Consider the following 17050-nt stretch of genomic DNA (forward strand, 5'->3'; position numbering starts at 1 on the left):
AAATAGCAAATTTAAGATGCGTCATGTTTTAACAGACGGGGCAAAGCAACAAACTTAAAAAGGAGGGAGGGGCGCACAAAGACCAAAAAGGACTGCAAGGCACCATCGCTCCAAACATTGCACGGAGCAGCTCAGCGAGCCCTGTCACGGGGGACGCTCGTGCTCTTTGACCCAGTCCTTCCATTTCTGGGAATTATCCCAAGGAAACGGATTCAAAATAAAAACAAAAATAAAAAGGCGCCTGTACAGAAGATGATCCCAGTCCCATGATTTATACTAGCAGAAACTCGGAACCCAGCAAAGTGCTCAACGACACGGGGAATGCGGTGGTTGGTTCCAGCCCAGCGGCCTGGGCGGGACATCATGTGACAAATACAAGGAAGACTTGGAGACCGTCTACTAACGCTCAGTGAGAGGGGGGCTAAGAAATAAAATTCCTCCCAAGTCCAGGCACTGCCTCGTACATCTTCCCTGTCTCGGGACTCCTCCCAAGAGCCCCCGATAAACGTGTTTGATTCCCTGTTCACTGACAAGCTAATCGGCGGCTTAAAAGCATGGAGGTGCCAGGCCACTCGGGGATCTCCTGAAAGATCAGCCACCACAAACCTCACGGAGCACAGTTCTGCTCTGGCACGCGTGGGGTCACCAGACGTCAGAATCGACTGGACAGCAGCTAACGAGGTCACCAAGGACTAGAGAGTTCATCAGAAAACTGGTCAGGGCCATCCAATTTGCAAAAATAAGAGAGAGCTAGGATTTGAATGGGTGTCCTCCTCAGCCCAAAGCCCACGCACACTGGGAAGTCCTGACCAGCACGTGCATGCCCCTACTGAGATGGGCACTCGGTCCTCTCCTATAATGACTTCCTGACTGTGCTTGAGAGGCCCGGGCCAGAGTCCTGAGCACTGCTCCTGAGAAACAGACGGTAAGAAAATAAAGCAAAACCCAAACACCAACAAGAAGAAAAGCACCTCTGAAAGAGCTCAGGAACCGTGGAGAAAAGAAGCCAGACAGCGGTCACCAAGCTCAGGCTTTGCCGGAAGCAGCCGGTGCACAGCCATCGACTGGAATAGGGCGTGGGGTCTTAAGGACTTAGATTCAACAAGCAGCCAGCTAACTGCAGCGTCAACTAAGTCCACACGGAAGAAGCACACCAGCCTGTGTGATCCAAAGATGATGCTAACAAAATCCAAATATGATGAAGGGCAAAGTATCAGAGCTTACACTGTGAATGCCCAATTGCAGAAGGCTATGCACAGGCGAGGGGTCAGACGGCTTTGCTATCAGACAGAGATGGTTGTGAACTTGATTACGGTGGATCGAACCATGGGATAATACGATACTTGGTCTATTGACCTCTCTCTTGACCCAACTTCTTCTAGAATCAAATCTTTCTCAGTGGCTCCAGGACAGAAAGTTCTTCTCTGGCATTTAAAATATTTCTGGTGGCCATTTCTTTCTTACGCTTTAGTTTTGTACCATTATGATTGCTTTCTTCTTTCTGTTTCATTTTGGTTTGGTTTTGTATTGTTTCTGTTAGGCCTCCCAGTTTAAAAAGCACAGAAGGAATGGATGCCTACAGACAATAACTGACGCAATGGTTTCTTGGGAACAGGGATGGAGCAGGGGAGAAGGGGAAGGGGAACTGGGGAGCAAGCAAGGAATGCAGGAGGGAGAGGGAGCTTTAGAGCTGATAGTGATGACATAGATACAAGTCTTTTTGAAAGGGATTTATCTATGGAAGTGAATGCTTATCAAGAAAACTACTTAAGAAAAGAAAGAAACCAAACTTGACTTCGGGTTACCATGAGTGAAGAAGGAAGAGTTTTGTCTTTGCTTAAGGGGAACTGAGCCCATATAAATGGCGGTGGAACAATTTGGAGAGAGACATCAGTCATGGTTGTACAACACGAAGCGTATCATTAATGGCACTGGATTATACATGTAGAAGTTGTGGAACTGGAGAATGTTTTGGTGTGCATAGTTTTGCCAAAATTGAAAAAGAAAGTACATGAATAACAATGAGTACAAAGAAGAAAAAAATGTTCTGAAACTGATTGTGCCGAAGATTGTACAGCTTTTTGCTGTGACGGAACTATTGAGTTGTATGAAATGTGGATGAAGAGCCAATAAAATTGTTTTTTAAAAACAGCCAGGCCTTGAGAAGGGTTGGAAAGAAACACAAGATAAGAAACATACATGATCCCAATTCTATCACACAAATCTGGCTAGACCAGAGGATGGACACTGGTACAGCTAGGAACCGGAAACACAGGGAATCCAGGACGATGATCCCTTTGGGGCATGGCAATACAGGCAGGGTAGAGGGAAGGTGGGGTAGAGAGGGGGAACTGATTACAAGGATCTACATATAACCCCCTCCCTAGGGGATGGACAGTGGAGAAGTGGGTGAAGGGAGATATCAGACGGTATAAGATATGACAAAATAATAATAATTTATAAATTATCAAGGGTTCATGGGGAAGCGGGGAGCTGGGAGGGAGGGGGAAAATGAGGAGCTGATACCAAGGGTTCAAGTAGAAAGCAAATGTTTTAAGAATGATGATGGCAACAAATGTACAAATGTGTTTGATACAATGGATGTGTGAATTGTGATGAGTTGCATGAGCCCCCAATATAATTATTGGGGGGAAAACATATAAGGCAAGGAAGCCCCTCGGTGGAGGTGGAGAAGGGGCTCTGCCTGAACCTGTGCGCTCACTTCCCTGGGGGCCACTCAGAGGAGCTGGCTGAAAGACCCTCATCTCACAGGATGTGGACAGGGCGCTGGGCAGGCCGATGCTAGACCCTGGAGGACAGCAGGCCGGAAATTGGGGCACATCACATTATGACTGCTGGGTCTGGTGGTGTCTCCTCCATTAGCGTCCCAGCTCAGCTTCCTGGGGGGGCCACAGGAATAAGGGGATCCTTCATTCCTTAACGTCATCATGTCACCATCATAGACCAGGTTTCCGGTGCAGAAGGAGATCCAGCTTAGATAGCGAGCCTCCTGCAAGGTGAGGCTGCCAGAGCCTGAGCCAGAGCGGGTTAGTGGTGTGGGAATGAAACCTTCACTGCTGGGCCTGCATGGAGGCTGGGGGCTGGACTGGAAGACCTCCCAGGGGACCCTCCTCTGAGCTACTCTGTGTCCCTGAGGTCAGCTGTTTAGGTGCCAGACTGACTCGAAGTGTCGAGGTGACTGATGGGTGAGCCTCTTCAGCACTAGACTTGGGGGGAATCACTGTGTGCGTGCAGACCAGACTCTTCTCTTAGACATGTCCGAGCGCTTCCATGATAATGCTTGAAAAATAAATAAACTCAGCCCCATGCATTCCTCCTAAGAACCAAAGGGGCTGGCAGCTCCCCCTCTGGTTCTCAGAAAGAGGCCAGCAGATCCTTAAAAAAAAAAAAAAAAGCCAGGGTTCTAGGAGGCTCCCCAGGTGGTGCCAAGCAGGTGAGGATGGTCCAAGTCACAGCTCTGCTGTCTCCACTGCTGACCCTCCCTGCGCCTCAGTTTCCTTATCTGTGAAATTGGGTGCCGGCAGCACCTTTCTCACAACGCAGTGGGGAGGGGCATATGCCACAGGGAGCCTCGAAACAGCCAGCCTGGCACAGAGTAAGCGCCCAGTAAGTGTCAGCTATTATGACACACGCACTCTGGCAACACGTGTAGATACTCGTTTTGGAAACCACACGTCCACTTGACTCCGTTATCTGGGGAACATGAGAGGAGGTGGGGCTGGCGAGTGCTCTCTGACATGCAAGCAGTGGCGTGGGAAGCCACAGGCGGCTTGGTGGCCTTGGGAGTAGCCGGGCCCAGCCGGCCTCGGGGCCCAGGCAACCCCGGGCCTCTGCTGATGGGGAGGCCGGCGTGAGCTCCTCCTTGCAGAGAGCCGCCACCAGAAACAGGAAGCTGCTGCCTTTCCTTTCCATTCTGAGCCAGCATTTCCTTTTTTGTTTTAAAAAGCATTCCTTGTCTGCAGGCCAGCCCTTCCCCTCCCCTCGACAGCCTGCGCTCAGACACACCACAGCCATCGGCGCTTCTCCTGGGACTGCTTTCTGCGCCCCCTCCCCACCCGGGGGGTCGTGAGGGTCCTGGTAGATGCCAGTGCAGTATGCATGCCCTTGGTGCCTGGGGCTGGAGGCATGCCGAACGGGAGCCCAGGTCTCGGGGACAGGCAGACCTCTCTGTGTGCACAGGATGCCGTAGCAGCCTTGGAAAGGATGGCCATCGCATGTCCGTAGGTGCTAGTGCAGTGCCCATGGCCACTCTGTCTCCCTACAAACACCCCCCGTAGACAAAGGCCCCGGCAGGGTAGGGCCAGCAGCAGCAGCCTCTCCTCGACCAGCCCGATTTTAACTAGGACTTCAAGGGGGTCCTCAGTCCCCTCACTGAAGCAAAGCCCGCAATGCCGTACCTTGGGCGTCACTCGGGGTCCAGACCGAAGAACCAAGCCAATGGTCATGGAGTCGATTCTGATGCACAGCTACCTTACGGGGCAGGCCAGAACTGCTCCGTGGGGTGCTGAGGTTGTGGATCTTGACAGGTGCAGGCTGCCCTCACCTTTCTCCTGGAGATTTGGCTGCCGGTTGGCAGTTAGCTGCCCGGTGTGTAACCTGCCACACCAGCAGGCTCTTGGCAGTGACACCACCTAGATTGTCAGAAAGCTACCACCATCCATCAAATCTGTGGATGCTTGTCTTTTTTTTTTTTTTAGATCATTGTATCGGGGGCTCTTACAACTCTTGCTACAATCCATACATCAATTGTATCCGACATATCAGTACATGTATCCCATCGTTCTTTTCTAGACATTGACTTTCCATTGAGCTCTTGGAATCGGCTCTTTTTTTCTCCTTTCCCCTCCCCCCACCAACCCTCGTGACCACTTGATTGATTATAGATTGCTAATTATTTTCAAGTCTCTCACGGACCGCTGTCTCCCTTCCCCTCTGGTCTCTGTTGTTCTTCCCCCTGGATGGGGTGTGTGGTTATGTGGCATTCATTGCGATGGGTGCCCCCTTCCCTCCCCACCTCTCCCCCCCATTTCCTTCAGCCCCTTTGTTATCTCTAGTCCCATTCCTGTTCCTGGGTTCCATGTGTTGTGGGTTATATCTCTTGCCTGTACCTGTGTACATGCTCCCGTCTAGTCCAGGGTGGGAAGCGACACTGGGGTCATGAGAGTGGGGTGGGTGAGGGGGCCTCAAGGGGTCAGAGGGATATTGCGTGATCCGTTCATGCCCTACTGCACCCTGATTGACTCATTCCCTCCCTGCAACCCCTCTGTGGGGAGCTGGTCCTTGATGCTGGTGCTGACACATTCAGGAACGTGTCCACTCCTTTAAGGAGGCCTGGTGGTGCTGTGGGCTAGGCCCTGGGAGGCTAACCTGGAGGTCAGCAGTTCTGGGGAAGGAAGGTGAGGCCACCTGCTCCCATGATGATCTACCGTCTCAGAAACCCTAGCTCGTGGCTCCAGGAATCAGCATCGCCTCGGTGACAGGTTTGGGCTCCAAGGCGGAGTCTCCCCAGCTAAGTAAGTTCAGTTGGGAGAAAGACCCCTGAACAAATATGTTTGGAAACCCTGACTGCAAGAACTGCCCCCCCTGAGGAGGGCCAAGACGACAAATCTTACAGGAGCTGGCCTTCATCCTGGGGTTCCCCTGGAAGCTACTGGCACATTCAGTGCCAAGGAGAAAGGCTGCAGGAAGCCCCCTCAAAGCACCCGGTCTGGGGGCCTAAGGGGTGGTAACTCTCAAGTCATGTTTGAGCGTGCCTATAACTTTAGCAAAACTCCATTGGCATCGCAAGTGAATTTGGTCCCGTTCCACCAGAGCAGAATAAACCCTGAATTAACCCGTCAGGAACCCCAGACCTCCAGGTGCCAGGCCTCAGAAGGCCCCACCCCTCTTCCAGCAGCCTCCTCCAGCCGATGTGCAGAAAGCAAAACCCCCAGGATCCACAGGCGGCCGGGCTAAGTCCGCTTTTCCTGCTCGATGAAAAGCAAGCACCCTTCCTGATTACAGCCTGTCTAGTCGCAAACAGCAGTATGCTTGCTCCCCCTCCGCCCTGCCCCCACCCCCGAGTTTCAAACACAGGCTAATTCATTCTCACGATTATTCTGAGGGTGGAAGGAAAAATGGAAGGAGGGGAGGAAAACAGCAAGTCAACAGGATGACTTCAGCTCCATTATTTTGAAAGGCAGTCTGCCCAACTAAAGCGCGCTGCTGCCCGCTCGGGCCAGGAAGACAGAGGAGTATGGATGAATGTGAGCATATAGGCTTGTTAAGGGGCAGACTGTTGGAATTGAGGCTTTTTACATGCAGATAAGGAGCAGTCACTCGGGCATCAGTGACCAAGCATTTTGGATCCAAACAGCTGTCTCCAGAGGTAACTGACTACAGCTCCCTGACGTGGGGCCTGGAAGCCTGGGGAAAAGCCACGGTGGTGGACACAGAAGGAAAAGGAGGTGATGATTCTAGAACCGTGCACAGAGAACCTGAAACATGATCTTGACATTGGAACCGATGACCTATCATGGCACAGAATACGCAATTGGCATGAATTTTTAAGACAACAGAAAGAAAGGCTCCCCGACATCTGTGCCAGAGGGTCTTCCAGTGAAAGAATAAAAGCCCTGGAAGTCTCCTCTCCCCGCTGCCCCAAATTAATAATAAAAATAAAATAAGCCATCAAGTCCCTGCAGAGTCCTAGCGATCCTGGAGGACGAGGTAGAACTGCCCCTGTGGATTTCTGAGACGGTGACTCTGCCTGGGAGGAGAGAGCCGCATCTTTCTCCTGTAGAGCTGCTGCCGTGGGTCTTATTGCTAACCAGTACGGCCTACGTCATAGCACGACACTGCCAGGGCTCCAGCAGAGGGCAAGGACTCAAGAGAGTCCATTGAGGCGAAGTCAGCTAACTGGGCAGATTGATTTTCAAAAAGAGGCCTACATAAGTGGGGAACAGGAGGAGGAAGCGGGGTGTGCCTCCATGGCTAATCGAGTCCTTTGCCATCAGGCCAGAAGAACTGGGTGGTATCCGGCTACCACTACTGCATGTTTGACCCAAGAAGCAATGTAAGAATCCTGATCAAGAGGGGGGAAAGAGACCGGGATTTTGGATTTTCATAGAATCCGGTCTATGTGGTTGGAGGCAAGGACGCTAGATAAACATGCAAAAATATGGGCCTGAGATCCTCTTTAAACATAAACCAAAATTACCCCTGAAATCTTCTTAAAACCAAAGAGTACTTTAGCTTAACTCGTAAAGAGCGTGCCTGCCTTGGGCACCATGCTTGTTTAAGATCTTGCTGTGTGGGATCCAAGTGACAGCCCAACTCAACACCCATAGCCAGCTAGTCAACTCCCTCCCACTCATACCACCCCTGGGGCAGAAGAGAACACCCCCCCAGGAGGGCCAAGACTATAAATCATACAGGAGCAAAAGGCCTAGACATTCTCCCAACGTGCGGCTGGTGCGTTCACACTGCTACGCTTCAAAGTAGCAGTCGAACACATAGCCCACAACACCACCAGGGCCCCGACATTGACAACAGCAACTTGACAGATTTAAGACGAGCCCTAGTGGTGACGCAGGTACACGTTGGGCTGCTAACTGCAAAGTCAGCAGTTCAAAACCACCAGCCCCTCCAGGCGAGAGAGATGAGGTTTTCCACTCCTGCAGAGTTACTGTGTCGGACACCCACAGGGGCAGTTCTACTGGGTCCTACAGAGCTATGCATCAGAATTGACTGAGTGGCAGGGAGTTTGGGGGAAGGGGTTTTGTTTTTATTGTTTAGCAAACAGTGGGTTTATGTTAATGAGGATGGGCGTGGCCGCACAATTTAAAGGACCGATGAATTGCACCATGGGAAAGCTGTCGGATTGGTGCGTGTTGTGCTGTGTATTCTCAACAGCAACCAAGTGTACAAATAAGTGACTTAAAAGCAGGGAGGGCTACCCAGAGGACACTAACTGATCTCCGAGAATCTTGCCACGCCCCAGGGCCCCTCAGACTTTGGTAGAGAGCTAACAGAAACAAATTCATTTTGCCTTCTCCTGTAGGAAACTCCTGGAAGTCAGAAGGGGTGGGGGAGGGTCCTATCATCATGGAGGAGGGAGATGGAAAGTCGGGTCACTGTCCATCAGGCCAGACCAGGGTCAAGGTGGTATAATGCCCCACTCTAGGCTGTGAGCAGCCAGGTCTGGTGGCCACTCAGAGTGCCTCGCATGTCTGATCTGGGCTAGCTCTGGCTAGTAGGGGTTCTTGATGAGTCACTTCCCTGCTGGTCGACAGTTTCCTCACCTGCAAGACAAGCCGGCTGGCTGGAAACCCCAAGATCCTTTGCAGTCCTCTTACCTTAAAACCCAGGCTCTACTAAACCAACTGCCAAGCCAAGCCCCCCAGGGATTTGAGCCTGGTGACCGTCCAGTGGTACATGTTTCACCAGCTTCACCGTATGGCTATCCACTGCCTCGACACAGAAGACCTGGAATCCAGCCTTCCCTCTGCTGTCTGGGAGCAAGGAGAGGGAGCCAGATCCAAAACTCACTGCCATGAGTCAATGCCAACTCACGGCGACCTTGCAGGACAGGGTAGAACTGCCCCTGCAAGTTTCTGAGACTCACTCGATACAAGAATAGAAGGCCTCGGCTTTCTTCGGCAGACAAGCGAGTGATTTCAAAGTGCTGGCCTTGTGGGTAGCCAGAGCCCCACGGCCACTGCAAAACTGGAACCCACAATCCATGAAGTGCAATGCAGAAGCTCAAACGCAGGCCACTGCAAAACTAGAACCCAGACGCCCTGGCACATGACCCAGAGCCTAAGCCATGGGGCCCGAGCCCGCCTCCCGTTGACACTCCTAAACCTCAGTGTAGATACGGATGGGCCGGCAAAGGGGTCCCTCTAAAGCAGAGGGGAGACCTTTCTGCTGCCAAAGACCACTTGGACATTTCTACATCTCTCAGGCCCTACATGACCAACTTAAAAATGAGCCTGCTATCTGTGGTCAAACATTTCCTTGATTCTCCCCTAATGTGAGGGCCCTCGTGGCATTGAGGTTACGCATTGTGCTGCTACCCACAAGGTCAGCAGTTCAAAACCACCAGCCGACCCGAGGGGGAAAGACGGGCCTTTCTATGCCCATCAAGAGTGACAGTCACGGACACTCACAGGACAGCTGTACGTCGTCGTATAGGATCGCTATGACCCGATACGGCAGGTGATCTTGGTTTTGTGGGGTTGTTTTGTTTTTGGACGTGATGGCTGCCTCGGCTTCTCTTTGGCAAGGCGAGTGATGTTAAGTTATTAGCACCAATGATTTTGCGGGTCTTATATGGCCCACGGGTCAGACATTTCCCACGCCTGGTTTAAAGGCTACCATTTTATAAGCCCTGGTGGTCCTGGCTGGGAAGGAGGGAGGTGCATTATGCCCTAGAACTCTCAAAGAACAGGGCAGGGAGTCAATGTGTTCATACATTTGACCCCGCAAAGCCCACCTCTAGGAGGACACAGTTTACAAGGGCAAGGACTGGAATCATCCTGCATGGCCAGCAGGGGTGGGGCTGGTTAGATGAATTTATGGCATGACCACAAAGCACAGCCCCTGGTGCCAATGGGCATGCTATCTGCGCTGATGCACAAAGCAGACACTTGCACAGATAGGTCTGTTCCACAAGTACCTGCCCAAATGCTACCTGCAGACACCGGAGGACCACACAGAGGAATCGCTCAGCGAGGTATGCAAGGGCCTGCAGAAAGCTCATGGGGAAATGGAATTGAAAGGGCATGGAATTTTCCTACAAACTTTTTGAAGACCCCTGGTTCATCGGTGTCCTTTTTGTAAAACTGGCACTCTGTGCTATGTTGAATTTGAAAATGTGTGAATTCAAAAGGCAAACCCACTGCCATTCTGACTCATAGGAAGGAGCCCTAAATGGGGTTTCTGATGCTGCAAGTCTTTAGCCCGTCATGGTTGGAGGGGGTGCCGGGCCAGACTTCAGGGAAACTGTCCTGCTCCAAGTTCAGAGGCGGCATCACCTGGGTCGGCCACTGGCCAGCAGCATCCACATGCCTCTGGTTATCCCCTGGTCGCTCCCTAGTCAACACAACCATGATCCCCGAAGCCCCCACTACGGTTTCTCAAGCAACACGGATCCTGGACTGAAATTCAGGTGTAACCAACCACTTGCTAGCTCCGTCTCTCAATCCATCGGAGCTGCAACCCCCTGACCTGTACAACGGGGCAAGCAAGACGTACCCCCCAGAGTTCACATGGAGCAGGTGAGCCGGAGTGTTTCTCGTTCCACGTCCATCCTCTCTGCTCAAAGGTGACCTCCCTAACCGCAGAGACACCTATGTAGCTTTCCTTTGAGCCTTTGGCCACAGCCGCAGGCATGCACACCTGGACCCAGGTGGGCTAGAATGCAGCTTTTCTAGATCCTGAGCCAACCCAGACCACTCAGGGAGAGGAACTGGCTCTGTAAGGGAGACCAGAAAACCACTCACTTCCCTGAGTCGATTCCAACGCAAAGCAACCCCGTAGGGCAGGGGGAGAAGGGCCCCAAAGAGTCTCCGAGACGGAGACTGTTTATGGGAGTAGACAGCCCCATCTTGCTCCTGCTGAGGGGCTGGCAGTTTCAAACTGCTGACCTTGTGGTTAGCAGCCCACTCCGCCACCAGGGCTCCGAGGAGCTTACAAAGAGCTCGGAGACGCATTCCCCTCCCTGTCCCTGGGCAGCAGGACGCCACAGCCTCCTCAGGCTCACCCTGACAGAGATGTGGTTGGGTCTCTCTCCGGCATTCCTCAGCCCTCTCCGGCTCCGTTGTTTCTGACTCATGGCCGCCCAAGCAGGTCAGAGGACACCTGGGCTCCACAGGGCTGGCTGTGGTGGCTGATTTTCCCAGTGGACTGCCAGGCCTTTCTTCTAAGGTCCCTTTCGGTTTGCAGTGGAGCATCCCCCAAGGGGGCTCCTAGGGCAATGGCAGGTCCCTCTCCAGGCAGCCACCAAGAAACACGGGTGGCATGTTTTCAGCTGGAAAAAAAGCTGCCCAGCAATGGCTCAGCTTCCCGCCCTTCGGGCCGCTCCTCAGGAAAGTAAAAGCAGGAGGCAGAGCAGAAGCAGGGATGTGCCACACTGGTGGCAGCAGCTGGGTGGAGAAAGGAAAACCAAGTGTCTGTCTCAGCCCAGCGGCTGGGGTTCGGTGACTCTGAGGGCACTTCCTAGGCAAGAGCCAGGGGGCTTCGCAGCCTTCAGGCATGCAATGCAAGGTCCCTCCCCTGAGTGCGCCACACAGCCAAGCCCTGGACTTACTGCCAGCTCTCCCTTAAGGCTGACAGAGCCCCCCAACTAGGAGGGCACCCCCCTGCCTTTGAAGCCACTGCTGTCCTTAACTGCACTATGAAAAGGTGAGCAAAAATAAAATAAAGTAAAAGGTGAGCACCTTTATCACTAAACCCAATTCAGCATAAACCCAATTCCCAATGGAGCAAACGGATCCAGGCTTCCCCTTCCCACATGTCCCTTCCTGGTTGCCAGCCTTTCTCCTTCGGCACTCGCTCCCTCACCCTAACCACCCAGAATTATATGAGAACACCCCCAGCCACCCAAGGCCAGATCATCATCTACACAACTCTGCACTTCAAGCCAATCAGACCTCTCTGCTTCCAGCCTCCTTCTACCCACCACCCACCTTCACCCTCAGGACTAGGTCTCCAGCCAAAAGGACTCTGTCCCGTTCCATCAGCCGCCAGGGCAGCCTTGCTCTGTCACCCAGCCTCGAGGGCTGGACCCTCCCAGGCTGAGATGCTGTCCTGTGACTATGATGGCCTGGAGTCCGATTCCCATGGTCCCCGTGGGCATGTTGACTCTTCTCCATCACAACCAGAAAGGACGCAGCACAAAGACATGTGAGGCAAAGGCGGAGAGTGCTCTTGGCCTTGGGTCTCCACTGTCCTCAGGACTGCCCTCTCCCATTCCGGGGTGTTTCACCAATCCTGGAGGCCCTGCAGGAAAGTTCCAAGTTGCAGGGTCCTTGAAGCATTGGGACTTAAGGAATATGCAGGATTGGGGTCTTTCTGTGCCAAAGTCAACCCAATCAGGGAGTAGGCAGGACTGACTGCACCATGCCCCCTCTCTTCCTGAGGTGAGTTAGCAGGTGTGAGAAGCCCCTACTTGCCTGGCTATTTCACTAAGACAAAGAACACCTTAATTACTAGGGGTATTTTCAGAAGCCAGCCAGATACAAAGGCCAAATCTAGTTCTTTGTCCCCCACCACCTCAGCATCCTTGCCCGGTGTTGTGGGGAGGGCGGGGTGGGGGGAAGCCAGGATAGGAGCTCAGTAAATAAGTCCATTGGAACTGCATGGAGGTCAGCAACTACAGGCCCCTCTGCAGGCCCATTTGGGAAGACACGTGGTGACAACTCCCACCACAGTAGGGGAACAGGGAGATCTTGGGTCCTCCCGCCACAGAGGGCTCTGACCTTTAGCACTGGTGCTGAGCTGAATGAAGGGCAGGCATCTTGGACCTGACCTCCCCCAGGTGGCTCGTACTTCCAAGGTAATATGTCAGCGAGGTGGCCTAAGTACAGAGACTATACCTGCAGTAGACACCCCCCCCCCCAGTGCTGCCCCCTCAGCACGGTCTTCAGAAGAGCCCTTCTCTGTGGCAGCTTACTGTAGTGGGGATTTTGACTACCAACACACAAGGCAGGGAGACTCGGCATGGTGGGGCCTGTCTGCAGAAGGTACAACTAGGGGGGTCCCAATGAAAAGCTACGCTGGCAATGTGTACGCTTTTGCTCACCTCTGTCTTGCCAGCCCCAGACACAGCGCCATCCCACAGAGGAGGAAGGAAGGAAGGAATACATCAGGGGTCCCCCCTGGAGAACATCTAAGGAAGGGGCTCTGCTAGGAGGAAGCAGCCTGACATCTTCGTTCACAGAGTTAGATTCTGGCTCCGGGTTCTATCCCCCTCCGTGTCCATTGGGTCAGTGGCTCTCCAGGAAACTTTAGAGACTGAGAAGGCTCCGGCATATTGCCTGGCAAATGTATTACACTATAGCCCCCTCCACCTTTTTCAATTCAAGTCTGACTGCCCACCGCACTGAGAAAAGTCAGTCTGGCCAGTCTGGAGACAAGCCAGCCACACCACCACCGCGACTGCCACCGCCACCTCCCCCTTCCACTACATACCACCACAACCTGAAATCTCAGGCCCCAGGTCACGCACATATCTCTTGCGCTGTTTCTCCCCAATTGCATAAGGAGAGTCTGAGGGGGCTGGGGTTCCTAAGTCAGGCATGCTTTCGTAAGACAAGCCCTCTGGCTAGACCCTTCTTCAAAAGCCAGGAATCCAGTGTTGCAAGCCATGTCTCTCAGGGACCTGGCCTGGTATGCGAGAGGAGCGGACAGGACAGGAAAGATAGTCCGAGTGGACGCGCTGCCTGGCCGGGCCCCACCCTGCTGGGGTGGCCTGCCTCTGCCCAGCAACTGCGATTGTTTCCTGGCCTGTGTCACCCATGTCCAGGAAACAAGAGCCAGTCACAGACGCAATGGCCTAGGGAGTGAATCCCATCTGAGCCTGGCTTGGGACGTTTTAGAGGCAGAAGCTTCAAGTGGAAAGAGCACAGGCTGACAGTGGTAGAACAACCTGCTGGGCTGAAGCCGTCTTGTCCCCATTTTATAGATAGGGAGGCTGGAAGGACAAAAGTCATAGGAGTTCTGCAGAGGCACATTCCCAGAAGCCAGACCTGATCTGAGAGTGTTGGGCTCTCTCCCTGGTACATTGCCCCAAATGGCAGGTTCTCTTAGGAATATTTAGGCGCTCCAGAGCTCTGGGTGTTCTTAAACGGGGTTGGAGCATCAATGAATCAAGCTAATCCAGTATCCTGCACAGAATCACAGGCTTGAGAGAGGCAAGGGCCCTCAGGCATGCCAGCCACCTTGATCACAGGCAAGATGGCTGAGGTCAGGGAGGTGAAGCACCCACACTTGTTCGTAGCAACCCCAGGCAATTAGCAATAAGGGTCTAAATTCCCATTCCCACTTCCTCACACACAACACTCCCCCACTCCAAAAAACAAAAACAAACATCAGGTCCTGCCTTTGCAAAGAAGCAGAGTGGGCAGAAAGGCAGGAGGTTTGAGTGGGTGGCTGGGAAGAAACTCTGGTGGTCTGCTTCTGAAACTCAGCCCCTGGAAAGTCAATGGCGCGCAGTTCCCATCAGACGCACATGGGGTCACCATGAGTCAGAATTGACTTGATAGCCACCCACAGAAGGAGTTGGAGAGGACTCGGGAGCTGGGGATGAGGGCCCCTTCCACTGCAGATCCCCGCCAGCCTCAGGATGTGTTCCCAGCTGCCAGAGAGGAACAACCAAATCAATGCCACGAGCCCTGAAGGGAGGCCCCTGAAGAAGCAGCTCAGAGACCAAAATAGCTCCATGCTTCAGGGTGTCACAAAGCCACCCTCTCATCAAAAAGATTCAAGGGCCTTTGGAAGTCAGGGGTACCCCTTTCCAGAAAGCTAACAGCAAATAGCTCTCCAGGATCCCCTCTGGGAAGCAGGAGCACCTCAGAGCAGCACAGGGACAGCGTGAGAAATGCCAACCCAGAGAACAATCTCTCATTCCAACACCATCGAGTCCAACCAGATACAGGCTGCAGCAGGACCCCTCCTCCGGGAACTAAACCACACAAGGCCCCCTATTGTGTCCACTTGAAAACTGAACTTTGCCGGGCAAAAACTCTGGGCTGTGTTCAAGAAATCCATTTCTCTCCGCCACTTGAGAAATAGCAGCACACATGCAGAAGAGAAGATCGTGATGGGAGGGGGGTGGGGGTGGATGTTTATTCATTTGTTAAGCAAAGTCTTGGTCGGCATTGTTACAATAACTGTAATAAAAATACTAATCGCCAGCACAGAGTGGATGCTTCCTATGTCCCCCATTTGGGAGTTTCTGAGAGCAGAAAAGTGAGGGAGAGCATGGGGGCCAAACAGGGTTGTGGGCTTGTGGGGTGCAAAGAGGAAGGTGGGCTGGTCTTGTAATAGTCATCGCCAATCGCTGGCTGGAGCGATGACAGCTGGCAGAGGCAATTAGCCATCGTGCAGGGAGGTGGGGGGAATGAGAAAAATGAGCGTCTAATAAAACAAGACCTCGGGAGACCTGCAGAAGGCCAGATGTAGCAACACAAGGTAGACAGTGACTGAAGGTGGTTATTAATGAGGTACCTGCAACCTCATGGCCTTCTAAGGAAGTCCCTGGACCAAAGCAAGTTGGGAAGGACACTAGTTTCCCTCCATTGTGTAGTAGGGGGTGGAGGTGGAGATGCCCTCTAAAGACTCAACACCCCTTTGGGCTGGCTCAAAATCCTTTCACTACCACACTTCCCTAAAGCTGTAATTTGAGAGAAGGGCCCACTTTCTCCTCTCATTTCTTCTGTCTGCATTTCATTTAGAAACCGACTCCACCTTCAAGAGTGTCATCCCCCTCACCCTACCCCCCCACCCTACCCCACCCCAGCCCCCTACCAAGGCTTCATTCCCAGCATAATCCTTCCAAAGCCAAGATCCACTGCATGGGGGAGGCGGGGAGGACGTGAGTAATGACATTTTGAGCAGGGGGACGCTGTGGCAACACGAAAGGAAAGGGCCACATGCCTGAAGAGCAAAAAACGCCGTTTCAGCAAACACTTTAAAAAGCGGCAGACAAGAACCTGGAAGGGGGGAGCGGGGGAGGGAAGGGGCCAGACGGAGTCTGAATGGCGAAGGGGAAGGCCAAGGGTGGCGGACCTGATCGCACACTTCATCGGGGCACCCCCCCTGCCGCCGTCCCCCACTTCCATTTCCATAGCCGTCACCCCAGCCCACGGCCCGCTGGCCTGTCACACGGGGAAAGGTCCCGCGTGTGACTCCATGAGAGAGCGAGTCGTGTGGTCTGGCAAGCTGGAAAGATGTGGGGGTGGTGAAGGAGGGGGCGGGGGATATCCGTGGGCCGCCCACCCTGCCCACAGACTCCCGGAACCCTTATCCCATTTCCCCCACCCCCACCCCCAATGCGGCCCAGGACCAGGGTCTTCCAGCTGCCGCTCCAGCCAGGGGAGAAGGCGCTTCAAAGTGGGGGCGGGGGGGCGGCCCGGGTTCAAGGATGCAAGTGAATTGGGACAGTGCGGGGAGGTGTCGGGTGCTGCTGCCCGAGGGGTGGACCCTCGTCCTTGCCGTCCTGCCCTCGGCCGGGTCCCTCGGGCGCCGCAGGCCCCCTTACCTCCAGGGTGCGGATCTCCTGCTGGGTGAGGTCATTGGACACGGAGCACTTGGTGCGCAGCCCGCGCAGGCTGCTGATGGAGATGTCGATGAGCTTCTGGAGCTGCCCGCACTGCTGCAGCGCCCGGCTGGCCGCGGCCCCGGCGCCCCCGTCCGCGTCCCCGGTTCCGCCATCCTCCTCCCCCATCGCTGCGCGCAGTGCCGCTCTATCCATGCCTCGGCATTGGGGCCGCGGAGTGGCCGAGGCTGGGGTCCCGGGGGGCGGCCGCCTCCGAGGAGGATCCCGAGACGCGAAGGTGGATGCCGGGCGCCGCTCAGAGCAGCCCGAGCCGGGGTGCTCGGAGAGCGCGCCGCGGAGCCCGCTCCGGTGCCCGCCCAGCCGCCGCGGCAAAGCGAAAGCCGCGGCACTCCGACGGCTGCGGCTCTCAGAGCCTTTAAGGGGCCGCGGGGGACGAGTCAGGGCCGCAGAGCATACTGGGACTTGTAGTCCGCGTCGCGCACCTGCCGCCGCCGTGGGCCTCTGCGGGCGCCCCGCAAGGTTGTCCAGCGGGGGTGGGGAGGGCCTTCGCTCCACACTGGGTGCAGCCGGTGCAGGAGGGCCGGCCTTGGGCCCGGGGAGTGGCTGCTCTGAGCCGGCTCCTCCCCCGAAGCCAAGACTGGGAGCCCGGGAGCCTCTCTCCCCGCCCACCGCAGGGCCCCCAGCCGAGGCTTCTCCCAGCCCAGGGCTGGGGGCTAGGGCGAGAGAGGGTTCCGGAGCAGCCACAGCCGTAGCCACAACTGAGGTCGG

The 17050-nt window shown here is 54.3% G+C and overlaps 1 protein-coding gene across 1 annotated transcript in view; it reads right to left on the reverse strand.

Moving 5' to 3' along the window:
- KSR1 (kinase suppressor of ras 1) overlaps positions 1 to 16689 on the reverse strand; it is a 167157-nt gene extending 150468 nt beyond the window's left edge. The window contains exon 1 of the mRNA XM_075559618.1: positions 16265 to 16689. Within this exon, the coding sequence (XP_075415733.1) occupies positions 16265 to 16477 (213 nt within the window). The 5' untranslated portion in view covers positions 16478 to 16689. The remainder of the gene's footprint in view (positions 1 to 16264) is intronic.
- Between the last annotated feature and the right edge of the window lie 361 nt (positions 16690 to 17050).

Source organism: Tenrec ecaudatus, chromosome 10 (genome assembly GCF_050624435.1).
Source record: "Tenrec ecaudatus isolate mTenEca1 chromosome 10, mTenEca1.hap1, whole genome shotgun sequence".
In the NCBI taxonomy this organism is placed as follows: Eukaryota; Metazoa; Chordata; class Mammalia; order Afrosoricida; family Tenrecidae; genus Tenrec; species Tenrec ecaudatus.